This window comes from Musca domestica, unplaced genomic scaffold (genome assembly GCF_030504385.1).
Source record: "Musca domestica strain aabys unplaced genomic scaffold, Musca_domestica.polishedcontigs.V.1.1 49, whole genome shotgun sequence".
NCBI classification, from domain to species: Eukaryota; Metazoa; Arthropoda; class Insecta; order Diptera; family Muscidae; genus Musca; species Musca domestica.
In genome coordinates, this window is record NW_026712344.1 from 4,007,930 (window position 1) to 4,025,083 (window position 17,154).

Genomic DNA, 17,154 nt, shown 5'->3' on the forward strand with positions numbered 1-17,154 from the left:
TGAAATGCTTAGATCAATACATATTCGGAAAGTAGAAGCAATCACCTTTCTAACGATACCTTCCATATACGCGTATCCTTTTTTGATCCTGAGATATAGGCCAAAACATATTTTGTCCTTTAAAATCGTATTTTTCGATGATAAATTTTTTTCTCAAAATTTCTACAATGAAATGCTTAGATCAATACATATTCGGAAAGTAGAGGGAATCACCTTTCTAGCGATACCTGCCATATACGCGTATCCTTTTTTGATCCTGAGATATAGGCCAAAACACATTTTGTCCTTTAAAATCGTATTTTTCGATGATAAATTTTTTTCTCAAAATTTCTACAATGAAATGCTTAGATCAATACATATTCGGAAAGTAGAGGGAATCACCTTTCTAGCGATACCTTCCATATACGCGTATCCTTTTTTGATCCTAAGATGTAGGCCAAAACATATTTTGTCCTTTAAAATCGTATTTTTCGATGATAATTTTTTTTCTCAAAATTTCTACAATGAAATGCTTAGATCAATACATATTCGGAAAATAGAAGGAATCAGCTTTCTAACGATACCTTCCATATACGCGTATCCTTTTTTGATCCTGAGATATAGGCCAAAACATATTTTGTCCTTTAAAATCGTATTTTTCGATGATAAATTTTTTTCTCAAAATTTCTACAATGAAATGCTTAGATCAATACATATTCGGAAAGTAGAAGCAATCACCTTTCTAACGATACCTTCCATATACGCGTATTCTTTTTTGATCCTGAGATATAGGCCAAAACATATTTTGTCCTTTAAAATCGTATTTTTCGATGATAAATTTTTTTCTCAAAATTTCTACAATGAAATGCTTAGATCAATACATATTCGGAAAGTAGAAGCAATCACCTTTCTAACGATACCTTCCATATACGCGTATCCTTTTTTGATCCTGAGATATAGGCCAAAATATATTTTGTCCTTTAAAATCGTATTTTTCGATGATAAATTTTTTTCTCAAAATTTCTACAATGAAATGCTTAGATCAATACATATTCGGAAAGTAGAAGGAATCACCTTTCTAACGATACCTTCCATATACGCGTATCCTTTTTTGATCCTGAGATATAGGCCAAAACATATTTTGTCCTTTAAAATCGTATTTTTCGATGATAAATTTTTTTCTAAAAATTTCTACAATGAAATGCTTAGATCAATACATATTCGGAAAGTAGAGGGAATCACCTTTCTAACGATACCTTCCATATACGCGTATCCTTTTTAGATCCTGAGATATAGGCCAAAACATATTTTGTCCTTTAAAATCGTATTTTTCGATGATAAATTTTTTTTCTCAAAATTTCTACAATGAAATGCTTAGATCAATACATATTCGGAAAATAGAAGGAATCAGCTTTCTAACGATACCTTCCATATACGCGTATCCTTTTTTGATCCTGAGATATAGGCCAAAACATATTTTGTCCTTTAAAATCGTATTTTTCGATGATAACTTTTTTTCTCAAAATTTCTACAATGAAATGCTTAGATCAATACATATTCGGAAAGTAGAGGGAATCACCTTTCTAGCGATACCTTCCATATACGCGTATCCTTTTTTGATCCTGAGATATAGGCCAAAACATATTTTGTCCTTTAAAATCGTATTTTTCGATGATAAATTTTTTTCTCAAAATTTCTACAATGAAATGCTTAGATCAATACATATTCGGAAAGTAGAAGCAATCACCTTTCTAACGATACCTTCCATATACGCGTATCCTTTTTTGATCCTGAGATATAGGCCAAAACATATTTTGTCCTTTAAAATCGTATTTTTCGATGATAAATTTTTTTCTCAAAATTTCTACAATGAAATGCTTAGATCAATACATATTCGGAAAGTAGAGGGAATCACCTTTCTAACGATACCTTCCATATACGCGTATCCTTTTTTGATCCTGAGATATAGGCCAAAACATATTTTGTCCTTTAAAATCGTATTTTTCGATGATAAATTTTTTTCTCAAAATTTCTACAATGAAATGCTTAGATCAATACATATTCGGAAAATAGAAGGAATCAGCTTTCTAACGATACCTTCCATATACGCGTATCCTTTTTTGATCCTGAGATATAGGCCAAAACACATTTTGTCCTTTAAAATCGTATTTTTCGATGATAAATTTTTTTCTCAAAATTTCTACAATGAAATGCTTAGATCAATACATATTCGGAAAGTAGAAGCAATCACCTTTCTAACGATACCTTCCATATACGCGTATCCTTTTTTGATCCTGAGATATAGGCCAAAACATATTTTGTCCTTTAAAATCGTATTTTTCGATGATAAATTTTTTTCTCAAAATTTCTACAATGAAATGCTTAGATCAATACATATTCGGAAAGTAGAAGCAATCACCTTTCTAACGATACCTTCCATATACGCGTATCCTTTTTTGATCCTGAGATATAGGCCAAAACATATTTTGTCCTTTAAAATCGTATTTTTCGACGATAAATTTTTTTCTCAAAATTTCTACAATGAAATGCTTAGATCAATACATATTCGGAAAGTAGAGGGAATCACCTTTCTAACGATACCTTCCATATACGCGTATCCTTTTTTGATCCTGAGATATAGGCCAAAACATATTTTGTCCTTTAAAATCGTATTTTTCGATGATAAATTTTTTTCTCAAAATTTCTACAATGAAATGCTTAGATCAATACATATTCGGAAAATAGAAGGAATCAGCTTTCTAACGATACCTTCCATATACGCGTATCCTTTTTTGATACTGAGATATAGGCCAAAACACATTTTGTCCTTTAAAATCGTATTTTTCGATGATAAATTTTTTTCTCAAAATTTCTACAATGAAATGCTTAGATCAATACATATTCGGAAAGTAGAAGCAATCACCTTTCTAACGATACCTTCCATATACGCGTATCCTTTTTTGATCCTGAGATATAGGCCAAAACATATTTTGTCCTTTAAAATCGTATTTTTCGATGATAAATTTTTTTCTCAAAATTTCTACAATGAAATGCTTAGATCAATACATATTGTATTGTATTAGTATTTCATTTACTAGGAGATAATAAAAATTGTTTTTCGTAAATCAAACAAATGACTAAGATTAAAAGTCTAACACGTTGAAAAACGTTTTTATTATAACCTAGAAAATCGTTTTTATTTTCCGTTCATATACAAAAACGTTTTTGAACTGTTATACACTGTTATACAACTGAAAGTGTTCGAAAATTAAAAACGTTTTTATCTTCACGCACATGCTCCCATATATAACTTCGTCCGATTTACACTTTATTGTGCACCAAACGTCTAAAATTTGTCCAAATGGGATGGAATTTGGCACTTACGACCGAATTGAGTCTAGAAGCTAGTATGTCAAATTTGGTGAAGATCGGTTCAGATATAGCTATAGCTCCTATATATATTGTTCATCCGATTTGTTATATTTGTTACCCACAAACGTAATATGCACTCCATTACAACGATATTCAGGGAAATATATTAAATACAGCTCAGAAATATCTTTGCGAAATTTTATGGAGATCAGTTCAGATTTGGATATAGCTCCCATATATATTTACAATACAAGTCCGAATTTAAAAGATACAAATGCTTCGGCATATTTTGTCCTTTGAACTTTAAATTATATTTATCATCATGGCGTGTATGATTGAATTCTCCCATCAAAACTTTAAATTGTTATGTGGAGCTCTACTAAATTAGCAAAGTGGTGTAGGGTATCATAAAGTCGGCCCCGCCCTAATTTAAGACTTTCTTTACTGTTTTTTTTTCTCATTTTCAACATATTTATACCCCACAAAACTATGTGTTGTATTTTTTCCCGAATATTTTTAATCCCGGCGAAATCACAAATAGACGAACAGGTCAATCCTGACCGTTACATAGTGGCTTGTAGTAAATATATCGGATATATAGCCAAATATATACAATGGAAGGAATGGAAGGAAGGGGATGTTATTTAGAATGCTTGGAACTCAATAATGGCTGGACCGATTTTGACAATTTTTTTTCAATTCAGAATGCCTTCTTGGCATAAAAGTATAAAACCTAAAAAAAATCGTACTAGAGGATGTCAATAATGATGTAAATATAGATTTTGTAGCAGTTTGTAACATTTTTTATTTTGTAATATTTTTTCAACTTACAGCCCAGGTTGGGGTTATTATATACAGATTGCAATTATCGTCCGATTCTCAGAAAAAATTTTCACGAGGGTAGGGTTCAGCTCAGAAGGGATAGACCTATATTTTTCAAAGATGTCCGCAATAATTTTGGGGGTGGAAATTGATCAACAACTAAACACGTTCCTGAATTTGCAGCCGTTATAAAGGTACCAAATAGAAACCAAAGGACCCGTATCCGTACGTAGGGTATCACATGGTCGGCCCTGCAGGGCATAAGCCTTTGCTTACTTATTTTTTAAAATCTTTAAATCCTTAATTAATCAATTGTATGCAAACTTTTCTCTCTTTTTTTTTTTGCAGGGAAGTGTGGCCAGAAAATGATGTTTTCGGTGCCATGTCCGCAGCTCCCGAAGATGAATTACTGCTGATGCGTGAAATATTTATGCATAACATAACAACAGGTGAGTAACTATCAGCGGTCGCATTAATTATGAATGGATTATTATTTGAGAATAATTAATAAAACCAAAATTGTTAATGTAATATAAACTAATTGTTATTATATTAATGGGGGCGCTGCAGTTACAAGTCAGCTACCCACGGTGAATGGATGCATTGTTGTTTAAACATGATATGCTACTTTACACAACAGCAACAATACCCAGCAGTAACAACAACAAACAGAAACAGTAGTTAATTAACTAATTAATTAATGCATGAACTGCTGGCATAGATAATGCCATTGTTTTGTGTTGGACAATACATGGCAGACGTTAATATGACCATGTATATGTGTGTGTGTGTGTGTGTTTGGAGAATGTGTCACATGGCATCCTTTGTTCCTGGAAAATAGATTTTCCACGAAAAAGATGTTTAAAAATAATGAACGAATAACTCCGAACTACAGCTACTGCATATTATTTTGTGGTTTTGGCACTGGCACAGATTAAAATTGTATTGAGCTATATCTATATATTTTGCTTCGTTGCACCTTTCTGCGGATTTGTTTACCCCTTCCCTTGTGCCGCCAAATGTGTGCGTGTGTGTGTGTGCTGAGCATTCATTTTGTGGTTTTCATTGAATTTTGTTGTTTTGTTTGGATTTATCATTGTTGTTGCTGCCGCCGCTGTTGTTATAATTTAATAATAAAGTTATATAAACGTAAAAATAATTTTAAATTGGAATCAAAACCACAGCCAAAAAAAAAAACACCGGGAGCAACAACAACATCAACAATTGAATGAATAAACACCTAGGTATGGATATATTCGTATGTGTGTGTGTGTGTAGATGTTTACGCAACCATATTCGTGGAAATCTATGTTTGAATCAAATTGGAGAAATTGATGATAATAACCGCAGAACACATACCCCCATACTCACACAAACAACAGATGCTGCACTCAGAATTTGCAATTAAACTTATTTCGGCGGAAACTGTTTTTAAAAATTAGGAGTTGGGATTTAATTTTGGAGATGTTTTAAAATCTTAAATATATATAACTAGCTGAACCCGGTGCGCTTCGCTACCCCTTTTGATTTTATATGCATTCAAAATTTTATTTACGAATATATGTTGGTTAAAAAAAAACTAATTTAAAAATTAAAAAAAAAATATTGCACTACTTTAATGCGTAAATAACCAAAACCATTAGAAAAGCAGTAACATGACATACATACACGAAGGGTTTGTCCTTCGGATTTATTTATTTCATAGCAAATACCAAGCGTGCAGTAAACTGCAATCTTTTGAAGTTGAGTGGCATTTCTATTGCAATTAGTGAATTCGAGATAGCAACATACTTCGCTGATCCGATTTAAATATAATTAAAAAAAAAAAATACTTTTACACCAAACTCCGCCACACCTTTCATATTTCATTGAAATTGGTGCGTCAAATATGTGAAATCGGCCGAGAATATATATATGGGAGCTATATCCAAATCTTAACTAATTTCCAATTAATTTGTCACATTTATTGTTGTAACCAAATTCCGCCACACATTCTGAATTCCATTGGTATCGGTCATATATATCATGTTTGGTGCATAACATATATGAAATCGGCCGAAATATATATGTTAGGTATATCCAAACCTCAACTGATTTCAATATAATTTGGCAATTTTTTCTGGTGCCAGATTTTGTCTCTCTCGCTTTGGGTGCATCAAATATGTGAAATCGGCTGAGTATATATATGGGAGCTATAATCAAATCTGAGCGTAATTGAATATAATTTGTCAAATTTATTTTTGTACCAAATTTAGCCACTCATGCCGAATTTCATTGGAATCGGAAATACGTATCGTGTTTTGTGCATCAAATATGTGAAATCGGCGGAAAATATATGGGAGCTATATCTAAATCTGAACCGATTTTAATATAATTTGACTAATTTATTTTCTAATCAAAATCCCGGTACATATTCCAAATTTCTTTGGAATCGAACATACATATCGTGTATGGTGCATAAAATACATGAAATCGGTCGAAAATATATATGAGAGCTATATCCAAATCTGAACCGATCTTAATATAATTTGACAAATGTGTATTTGTTTTTATTTCCGCTACACATTCCAAATTTCATTGAAATTAGAGATACATAGCGTGTTTGGTACATCAAAAACATGAAATCGGTCGAAAATATATATGGGAGCTATATCCAAATCTGAACCGATTTCAATATAGTTTGACAAATTTATTTTCGGATTAAATCCCGTCACACATTCCAAATTTCATTGGAATCGAACATTCATATTATTATTGCGGCATCAAATGAACGAAATCGGTCGAAAATATATATGGGAGCTATATCCAAATCTGAACCGATTACAATATAATTTGGCAAACTTATTTTTGTTCCAAATTCCGTTACGCATTCCAAATTTTGAGACTGCATCTTCAACCAATCAATAGATATGTGCATATAAAATCTAAATTTTTGGGAGGTACCTCCAATTCTGATGCTATATCTCCAGTTCCAAGTGGAAATTCAAATATGTATATAGCCTATGTTACTTTCAGGCGATGTTGCAGTATATATGGAAATTTTCAGGAAAATCTATTCAGCGGTTTTCGAGTCCATAAATTACAAACAAACAAACATACAAACATTTTCCTTTCGTTTGCGGAAAAATGAATTTTAATTAAGAGGATTTATGTTTGATCCTAATACTAATTTTTAGATTTCCAATGTAATCCATGGTCAATACAGTGTTAGACCACCATCCGTTTACCCAAAATCTAAATTGTACCAAATTTAGCATATTTTACTATAGTTCTTATACTTATCCTACGTTTCCGAAACCACCTCCCTATATCAACCTTACTTGACCAAATTTCAAGGTCTAAACTCTATTCGTTAATAGTAATTTCGGTGTACTTGAAAAAAAAAAAAAAACTTTAGTTTGTCTGTATAATACCTCGTTAAAGATTCTCAGTCAAAATTTCCGATTTCCAGCTCTATTCCTTAACAAATAAAAAAGTAAATACTTTAGATATATTTTAAAATATAACAAGTTATCAAATGCTATAGTGGTGCGGGGCCGACCATGTGATACCCTACAACACTACAGTATGTTAGAAGCCCCCTTATGTCCAAATCCATATTGAAAGATTTCTGTTCTTGGATAATTTGAATCTCTAAATACTTTGCAATCATCTCCAAAAGCAAGAAGCCCCTCTGTTTCTCGAAATTTAGACTCATTTATATGATTTGCTTGATTACGATATTTGGCTATATTCGTCAACGAAATCAGCATAAAAAAGCCAGAAGTTCGCCTTTTGTGTATTTGGGATATCGCCTGTAAGTAATGCCGGTATTTTTTCACACAAAAGTAGTGGTCCATTCTACCCGCTGTGTTAAATTCTAACTTCATGGAAGATTTCGTGTCCTTTGGTTTCTATTGGTGACCTTTATAACGGCAGCAAAATCAGGAAAATTTTTAGTTATTGGTCCATTTCAACTCCTAATATATTGCGGACATCTTTGAAAACAATAGGCCTAGCCCTTCTGAGCCCAACCCTACCCTTGTGAACATTTTCGTGAGGATCGGACTATATTTGCAATCCTTATATGCATTCAATATGCAAAAATATTATAAGTCAAATTGAAAAAATCGCATGCGATAAAAAATAGGAAAAAATAAATAAATGTCACAAAATACTACAAAATCTATATTAACATCATTATTGGCATATTTTTCTGCGATTTTTTTAGATTTTATTCCTTCATGTCAAGAGGGCATTCTGAATTGACAAAATTTGTCAAAATCGGTGCAGCCATTCTTGAGATATAAGCATTCTAACTAATATCACCTTCCTTTCTATATATACGTTGTATATATTTCGCTATATATATCCGATATATTTACTATCGGCATCTACGTAACGGTCAGAATTGACCTGTTTGCCAACTTATGATTTCGCCGGGATTAAAAATATTCGCGGTTTAATAGCAAATTTGACTTTTATTTAACACAAATGTTGTAGCCTATTTCACCCACTAAATAGTAATATATAGTAATATATTATATATATTACTAGCAAATATCCGCTACTTCGTATGTTGAAAAATGGATTTATTCTTCAACTCGAGACCTGGATAAGTACTCGTGAAACGGGACAGGATTTGGGTGCTCAAAATTCGAAATGGATTCCGTGCGAGAGACCTGGAGAAGTACTCAAGCACTACTACTACTACGGTTGCAGGAGACATTAATAAGTACTCAAACACTACAGGATATTCAAGGATCAGTTGCACGAGACTTAAATAAGTACTCAATCACTACAAGGATCTAGGTTACGGCTGCAAGAAACCTTAATAAGTACTCAAGCACTACAAGGACAAAGGATACGTTCCTGCAAGAGACCTTAATAAGTACTCAAACAGTATATTCAAAGATATGGTTACATGAGAACTTAAAAAGAACTCAAGCACTAAAGGATATTCAAGGATTAACACCGGAATTCAAGGATTAGAAATCTGGATAAGTACTCTAAGGAAGGATGTCAAGGAGACATTCTGAATTAAGTACTTACCAAAGCTGGCCTTGTCACGTTCAAGGTCTTGCACTGACTGTCTCAATTCTGGCATCGACTGGGAACTTGTTTACAAAAATTTGGTTATCACAACAACGTTACAGGTGCTCATGGTGATGAGTGGGCACTGATCTATTGTTGTGTTATGAGTATTTTTGTCATTTGTGTAAGCAAAAATGACTGGAAGGATTTCTGCCTTAAGGATATACCAAACATACAACCATTTAGTAATCTTCGTACTTTCGTACACTTAGTACACATTTCAAAAATTACCTCCTTACATCAACCCCATTTCCAAAATTTGATTCTCATACCAATTGTCAAGATTTTATCACTATCCACTCACTAAATTCCAAATGGTACCAAACTAAGTGCAGTTTAGTACTTTTGGTACAATTATTATTCGAATTTCGAAAAAAATCTTTAATTTTCTAACGAACACAACATCAAAAACTCTCATTCCAAATTTCAGATTTAGAGTTCTATTCTTTCCCCAAATACCAAAGTTAATTCTATTTAATATGTATTTCCAAATCCACTTCCATACATCAATCCAATTCACGAAATTGATCCTTATACCAAATTGTAGATTTCTAACTGTATTCCTTTTCCAAATACAAAGTTTAGTAAAACAACCTTCAAATATCAACCCTACACACCAATATTGACCTAATGACATATCTCCCACTTCAGTCATTATCCAGTCAATATTTTGGGGTCTAAAATGAGCATTTCAAAAAGTTATATACGCAATGACAATTTTAATATACACTATGGTGGAGGGTATACAAATAGTTAGAAATCGTCAGACGGTGTTCCGACAGATACATACCCTCAGCATTTCACCCTCTTTTGGACCTAAGGGTGAGATAAAAAAAAAACTGCAACAAAGTCATACGCCATAATTTTTATATATTTTATTTCTAATTTTATTGAATGAAAGCAAAACATATCAGAAATAGCATCAAATTTGAGAATAAGTTTAGATTTGTTCGAATTGGTCACCTTTGGCACGAATTATGGCCTTCAAACGGCCAATGAAACCGTCAAACGCTGCCCGACTGTTGCTCTGTGGCATTTTGGCCCATGACCGACACTTTAGTATTTTTTAGTGCCAACCTTGCTTTCCAAAATACTCCAGAAACAATAATCCAACGGATTGGTATCCAGAGATTTTGGTGGCCATTGTGCGCTGGAAATCAAGCGAGGAACCTCATTTTGTAATTTGATGGTGCTGAGTCCTGTTGGAATGTCCAAGGTCTGGGACCAAAGAGTTTGCGTGCCCAAGGCTTTAATACATCCTCCAGAATATTATCGCGATAATATTCGGCATTTATTCTGATTCGATTAATACGAGCGGAGAGCGACCATCGGCGGTTATGACGGCCACACCATCACCATGGCCGACGGAAGGTGCACATTTTCAGCTGAAATCTTTGGCAAGCAAATACGATTATTTGGTTGCTTACAAACTGCTGGACAACGAATGTTTTCTCATCGGATAAAACCAAATTCGGCAGTTCACCACTTTCGGCCAAGCGAAGCAACTATTTAGCTCTTTTGAGTCTATTTTCTTTCTGTTGCGGTGTAAATTCTCGCACTTTTTGGAATTTCAATGGCCGAATGGAATGTTGCGATATGTTCGGCTCACGAGCCATTTTTCGACCTCTGCGACGCGGGTTTCGATCAAATCGCTTCTTTACTTTTCGACCCATTTCTGCTGATGCTGCTGTTTTCTTCCGTCCTCTTTCTTGACGTCGACCTACGCTACCAATATCACGGTAACGACCAATGGTACGAGACACAAACGATTTATTCCTATTTAAATGCTGGAGTGCTATAACGATAGCCACTTTGTGGTTTTCCAGCCAAATAAAAAGAAATCACACTATCACGCTTGAATTCCATCACGAATAACTTTTTTTGTGGAAAATTCTCACCTTTTGTACGCTTGTAGGAAATATAATGAGCTGTCACTGGAATTATTTTAACAGCTTTCGGACGCGTGGCTTGGAAATGACAGTAGTCTGAAGTTGGTTGCAGTTTTTTCATCGCACTCTGTATATGTTTAATTTATTACGATCTCATCCTTATGTCAAATGGAGATATGAGACGTAGTCCAAACTTAGTAATACATATATATTTCTCAATTTGGATAATAATATTAACATTTCGGCCTACTACTTTTCGTACCTTCGAAGAATATAGTGTAAATTTCACAGATCTCAATATTTGTGCTCTCATTATATATTTAGTTACATCGGGTTGTTTGCACATGAACCTCGGCTTGATGGCTCCAACCATGATGCACCATTGGAATTATCCAGAGTTCTCTTCGAGAGTGGTATCTCTCCACAGAATTCTTGATCTATTCCGCGGGTAGTAATTCCAATATTAGTTATATGGACTCCAATTCCCCCTTCTGCTCTATGGGCCACAACACCCAGTTGAGAATGCAACACTACATCGAGCCGAAGCTCAACCCTCGATTTTGATATAAACCACAACCACCGCCGTGTATTTTCTATTTAGTGAAATATAACAAATGTCCTTTTGGTTCCGATCAAAATTTTGAAAAATCATAAGATTCTTATATGCTTAGTAGAGGTCACAATTTAGGTCACACTTTGAATATGGCAATATACGCCGACTAAAGTCAAAACCTAAGGTAGGGGGTTTATATCTTTCGACAAAATCAGTGAGACCCTTTTGAACATATTTATATTCAACTTATAACTCTTTGGAGAATATCCCGAAAATTTGAATGCATCTTTAGTCTTCCCTGCATTGCCCCAGGGGGAAAAATACTATTTTTCCCTCTCTAAAAAATAAACGTAGTTTTATTATATAAAAAACTGGCCGAATCTGACTGTTTTGAAATTGCAAAATTATTGCGGCATGCTAACAAATTCATTCATTTATAAGCATATATTTCAAGTGTGCAACTTATGGTCGTAATATTCCAATATTAATTGTTTCAAATTTCTAAAGGAAACACATCCGCCCTCCAGATACTATAGCCCTTTTAAAATTCATTATTTTTGCAGACAAAGGCTTTTATTAAAGTTACACATAAATCTCCCTCTTCCAAAGTGGTGTCTTCTCGTCACGAAATATCCTTGAAATTCCATGCATAACTTGTTAGTCGTATGTCTGACCACTGCACGAACTTTTTCCCATAACGTTGCATTATCCATGACAATGCATCACAGGTTTAAAAATCTATAAGGGCTCATAATTGAATAAACCGCAAATTTGTGCAAAAGAATGGAAAGAAAATGCAAGCAAATAATAATAATAAAAAAAATAGCGTACGTGTTATGTGCAAATTCTCGGGTATAAAAATTAAATACACTGGATGATAAAATATTGGGAAAATTAACGAATTTCTATAGAATGTTAAGTAATTAGAATAAAAAGAAAATCACTTGAACCTAAGTAGGTATGTTGTGTGCTATACACAGATTTTATTATCTCTGTGAGAGTGAGAAAAAGATAGAGAGTGAGAGAAAGAGAAAAAGGAAGGAAGAGATATAACCAAAGTCTCTATCTCAGATCTGTTCAACAGCAAGTGCTCTCTCGCCAGTCCAACATCATTCCGTTTGTAACACCTCGAAATATATATTAGACCCCATAAAATATATATATTCTTGATCAGCATAAAATTCGATATCGAAATAACTCTAGCTTCCGAACGAAATGAGATAGGTTGACAAAATTGCACTCAAATGCATATCATGTCTGCAGGACTTAAGGTATTGAAAATGGGCCATGTAGATTCTCATTTTGGTATAGCCACCATATAACGGTACCTCGCGATATTCGGTACTTTGATGATTTTAGCGACATTATTCACCGGAATTGTTTCAAATTTGGTATTTGAATTTCGTAATGGATACTACAGCCTAAGGCAGAAAGTTGTCTGTGCAGGTCCACGTCTTCGTATAGCCCCATATAACGGTACCTTTGGGACTCAGTTGATTTTAGCGACATTATTCACCGGAATTATTTCAAATTTGGTTTTTGAAGTTCGTATTGAATACTACAGCTTATGATAGAACAAGTAAAAAAGCAGTAAGTTCGGCCGGGCCGAACTTTGAATACCCTCCACCATTTGGAACGAATTAGAAAATTTTCAAAAAAAAAATAAAATCCATTAAATTTTATTTTAAATCTTTACAATATCTAATATAGGAAGGTGCCGATATATGGGAGTATATATGATATTGTGGAGTTATCACAAAGAACTCCTTGTGTGGATTTTCAGACAATACGATTTAAAAATGTGGCCAAAATCATCAAAATACCGAATATCGGGGGTACCGTTATATGGGTGCTATACGATATCATTAACCTATATAAAGAATTATCTGTCGGGGGGTAAAGTGCTCACAAAAGTATACGATATCGTTGACCTATATAGATAATTCTCTGCCGAAGTATAAAGTACCCACAAGAAACTCTTTGTGTGGATTTTCAGACAATTCCGTTGAAAAATGTGGGTAAAATCATCAAAATACCGAATATCGGGGGGTACAGTTATATGGGGGATGTACGATATCGTGGACCTATATAGACAATTCTTTTTCAGAGGGTAGAATACTCACAAGTGACCCCTTTTGTGGAATTTCAGACACTTCCATTGAAAAATGTGGCTAAAATCATCAAAATACCGAATATCGAGGGTACCGTTATATGGGGGCTATACGATATCGTGGACCTATATAGATAATTCTCTGCCGAGGTATAAAGTACCCACAAGGAACTCCTTGTGTGGATTTTCAGGCAATTCCGTTGAAAAATGTGGGTAAAGTTATCAAAATACCGAATATCGGAGGTACCGTTATATGGGGGATATACGATATCGTGGAACTATATAGACAATTCTTTTTCAGAGGGTAGAATACTCACAAGGGACTCCTTGTGTCGATTTTCAGACGATTCCGTTGAAAAATGTGGGTAAAGTTATCAAAATACCGAATATCGAGGTTACCGTTATATGGGGGATATACGATATCGTGTACCTATATAGACAATTCTCTCTCAGGGGGTAAAGTATTCACAAGGAAGGAATTGTGTGCATTTTCAGACAATTCCATTAAAAAATGTGGCTAACATCTTCAAAATACCGAATATCGGAGGGTACCGTTATATGGGGGCTGTACGATATCGTGACCTGCCTGCAGACAAAAGAGAGATCTGTCCAAAATTTTAGCTTCCTATCTTAATTCGTTTAGACTGTAGCGTGATTACAACACACGGACAGACGGATGGACAGGGCTAAATCGTCTTAGAATTTTACGCTGATCAAGAATATATATAGACTTTGTTGGGTCTAAAATGATTATTTCGATGAGTTACAAACGAAGTGACGAACTTAATATACCCTCCATACTATGTATGGTGAAGGGTATAAAAATATCTGTGCAGGTCCACGTGTTCGTCCCGATATTCGATATTTTGATGATTTTAGCGACATTATTCTCCGGAATTGTTTCAAATCTGGCATTTGAAGTTCGTAATGGATACCGCAGCCTAAGGCAGAAAATTGTCTGTGCAGGTCCACATTTTGGTATATTGATAATTTAAGCTACATTATTCACCCATTTTTTTTTTCAAGTTTCGCATTTGAATATTGTAATGGCTTATGACAAAAGTTGCCTATACAGGTCTACGTCGTCGTTTAGACCCTAATATGACGGGTACATTTGGTACTTTTAAGATTTTGACAGAATTTTAAAAGAATTTTATTTTTTTTGGAAAATTGCCAAATTCGTTCCAAGCTTACAGCTTTTTTACTTGTGTTTTTTTATCATTATAAATAATCTTGGACAACATTCATGTTAACTGCTCTATGTCAACAGCTCTCCGTTATTTGTTGCTAGAACTCACAAATCCTCGCTTTTAAAGTACGACACACACATTCTGTAATGCAATTAGTAATTACTTGGTATCACTAAAATATTTTATTATTCTCATATTTTTTATTAAAAAGCCATTATTTGTTAACTTACTTTTTATTTTAGTAAAGCTAAAATAAGTTATTTCGTGTTGTCCATTTTATAAAAATAAAGGGTATATAGTGGCCATTATTTTAACATACTGTTAACATTTAACATATTGCACACATTTTTGAACCCTACTGTATAATTAAACCTTATAAGCGTCCGGATACAAGTTATCCAGAGGAATTTTCAAGGTGTAAAAATGGAACAGCAGTCGCTTTTTTGTGCCTGTATGCGTGACGTACATTAATAACCCAGCAACATATACAAACACACGATTACATACATACATACTGCAATGACTATGCCGCCGTGTGTGTTACGGCAGAATCATTGAAAAGCCGATAGAAAAACCACAAAATCGAATTTGTGGTTGCATTGTTCGTTAATAACGTTGAACAGGAAGAGTGCACAAAAAATCGTGTTCTGTGGGAAGAGAAAGTTGCTACACATTTAAGCTATGTAGAATTGCCAAAAGAAAGAGAGAGAGAGAGAGAGATGGAGGGGCAGTAGAAATGCTTGTCATGTGTTTTAATTTATTGCAAAAATTTTGATTTAAAAAAATCACTCTTTTTTAAATCCCGACCGTAAATATGTATGTAAATTTGAAGGAAGCTTAACTAGCGCAGCCTTATTAGGTAGCCAAGCTATGTTTAGCTATGTCTGTTTGAAATAGAGAGAGATTGATATAAAATATATTTAGGGGTTATTTTAGAAATTAATTATTGGACTTTATAATAATCCAAATGGAAGTATTATTTATTGACATGATAGCATTTAATGGCCCTCCTGGGTATTACTCTAGGTTTTTGTTGGTATTGATATTTATTTTTTCTCATATTTGATTCTCTTAAGCAGAGAGTATTGCTAAATTCTAATAAATCGTTCTAGGTTTGATAGTATCATTCAAACGCGATACTCTCACCACATTTCTTAGGAATGTGTCTGAGAGGGAAGTAGGGTATTGGCAAGCTTATAGCCAAATACACATACTTTTGCAAATAGATCTTTCATTTTTAATTATTAACTCATTTCAAGTCTTTTGTCCATTATCAAAATGTTGGTTTTTGGATTTTCTGAGGAGAGGCTCTGTCCCTACACCATCTCCTGGCAAAGATTATTAAATAATAATAAAAATAAGTCAAGAAGTATCAGTCGGTATTGCCGACAGATATATACCCTCAGCCTATGTTCGATTAAATAATCGAAATATATTTGACTACTGTTATTCAAACGTTTGACCGGCTCCATGGTTCCGAAAGAATGGGCCAATATATAAATATATAAATATTCCAACGTTCCTGGTATGGATTATATTGACTCACTCCTTCACTTTTTATGAGATATGTAATAATTTTTAGAAAATGTTAAAATGTGCGTGATGTACCATATAGAGTCTTCCGAAATATTCCATTTTTAAACTTCATCTGATACAAATAAAAAATATTGAGCGAAATATTGGGCTAAATTACAAGGAAGGATATTTATGTCCAATTTTATGCGAAGTCATAAATTCCGATTAATGTCACATTCATATCAGGCTTCTTATTGAGAGTAATATTTGAGCATAGCGAATAGTAAAGAATTGCTAAATTGTTTCGAAAGTTATGACAGATAAAATTATTGAAAATTGTGACCCTTTGTGGGTGAGGTACCAGAAGGGTTCGCAGATATATATCAACTTCATAACAGATCTTGTGTTAGCAAAAAAAATTATGTGTGAAATTTGAAGAGATTTGGATGCTTATTTCGCCTTATTTTCAAAATCTTGAACCCTAAGTATAAGGGGGCTACCAAAAGAAATGTTTCGATCTATACCACCTTTATAACAGATCTTGTGTTGCTAGAAATGTTGAGATGTGCCAAGTCTAAATGGAATCGGATCTTAATGTGGCGTTTTATGAGCTTCGTGGGTATTCAAAATTTCGACACTTTGTGGGGGATG

The 17,154-nt window shown here is 33.8% G+C and overlaps 1 protein-coding gene across 1 annotated transcript in view; it reads left to right on the forward strand.

Annotated features, from left to right (window-relative positions):
• The window catches only part of LOC101888435 (protein timeless homolog), a 697,464-nt gene that overhangs the window by 258,091 nt on the left and 422,219 nt on the right, over positions 1 to 17,154 (forward strand). The window contains exon 11 of the mRNA XM_059128021.1: positions 4,522 to 4,622. Coding sequence (XP_058984004.1) covers positions 4,522 to 4,622 — 101 coding nt within the window. The remainder of the gene's footprint in view (positions 1 to 4,521; positions 4,623 to 17,154) is intronic.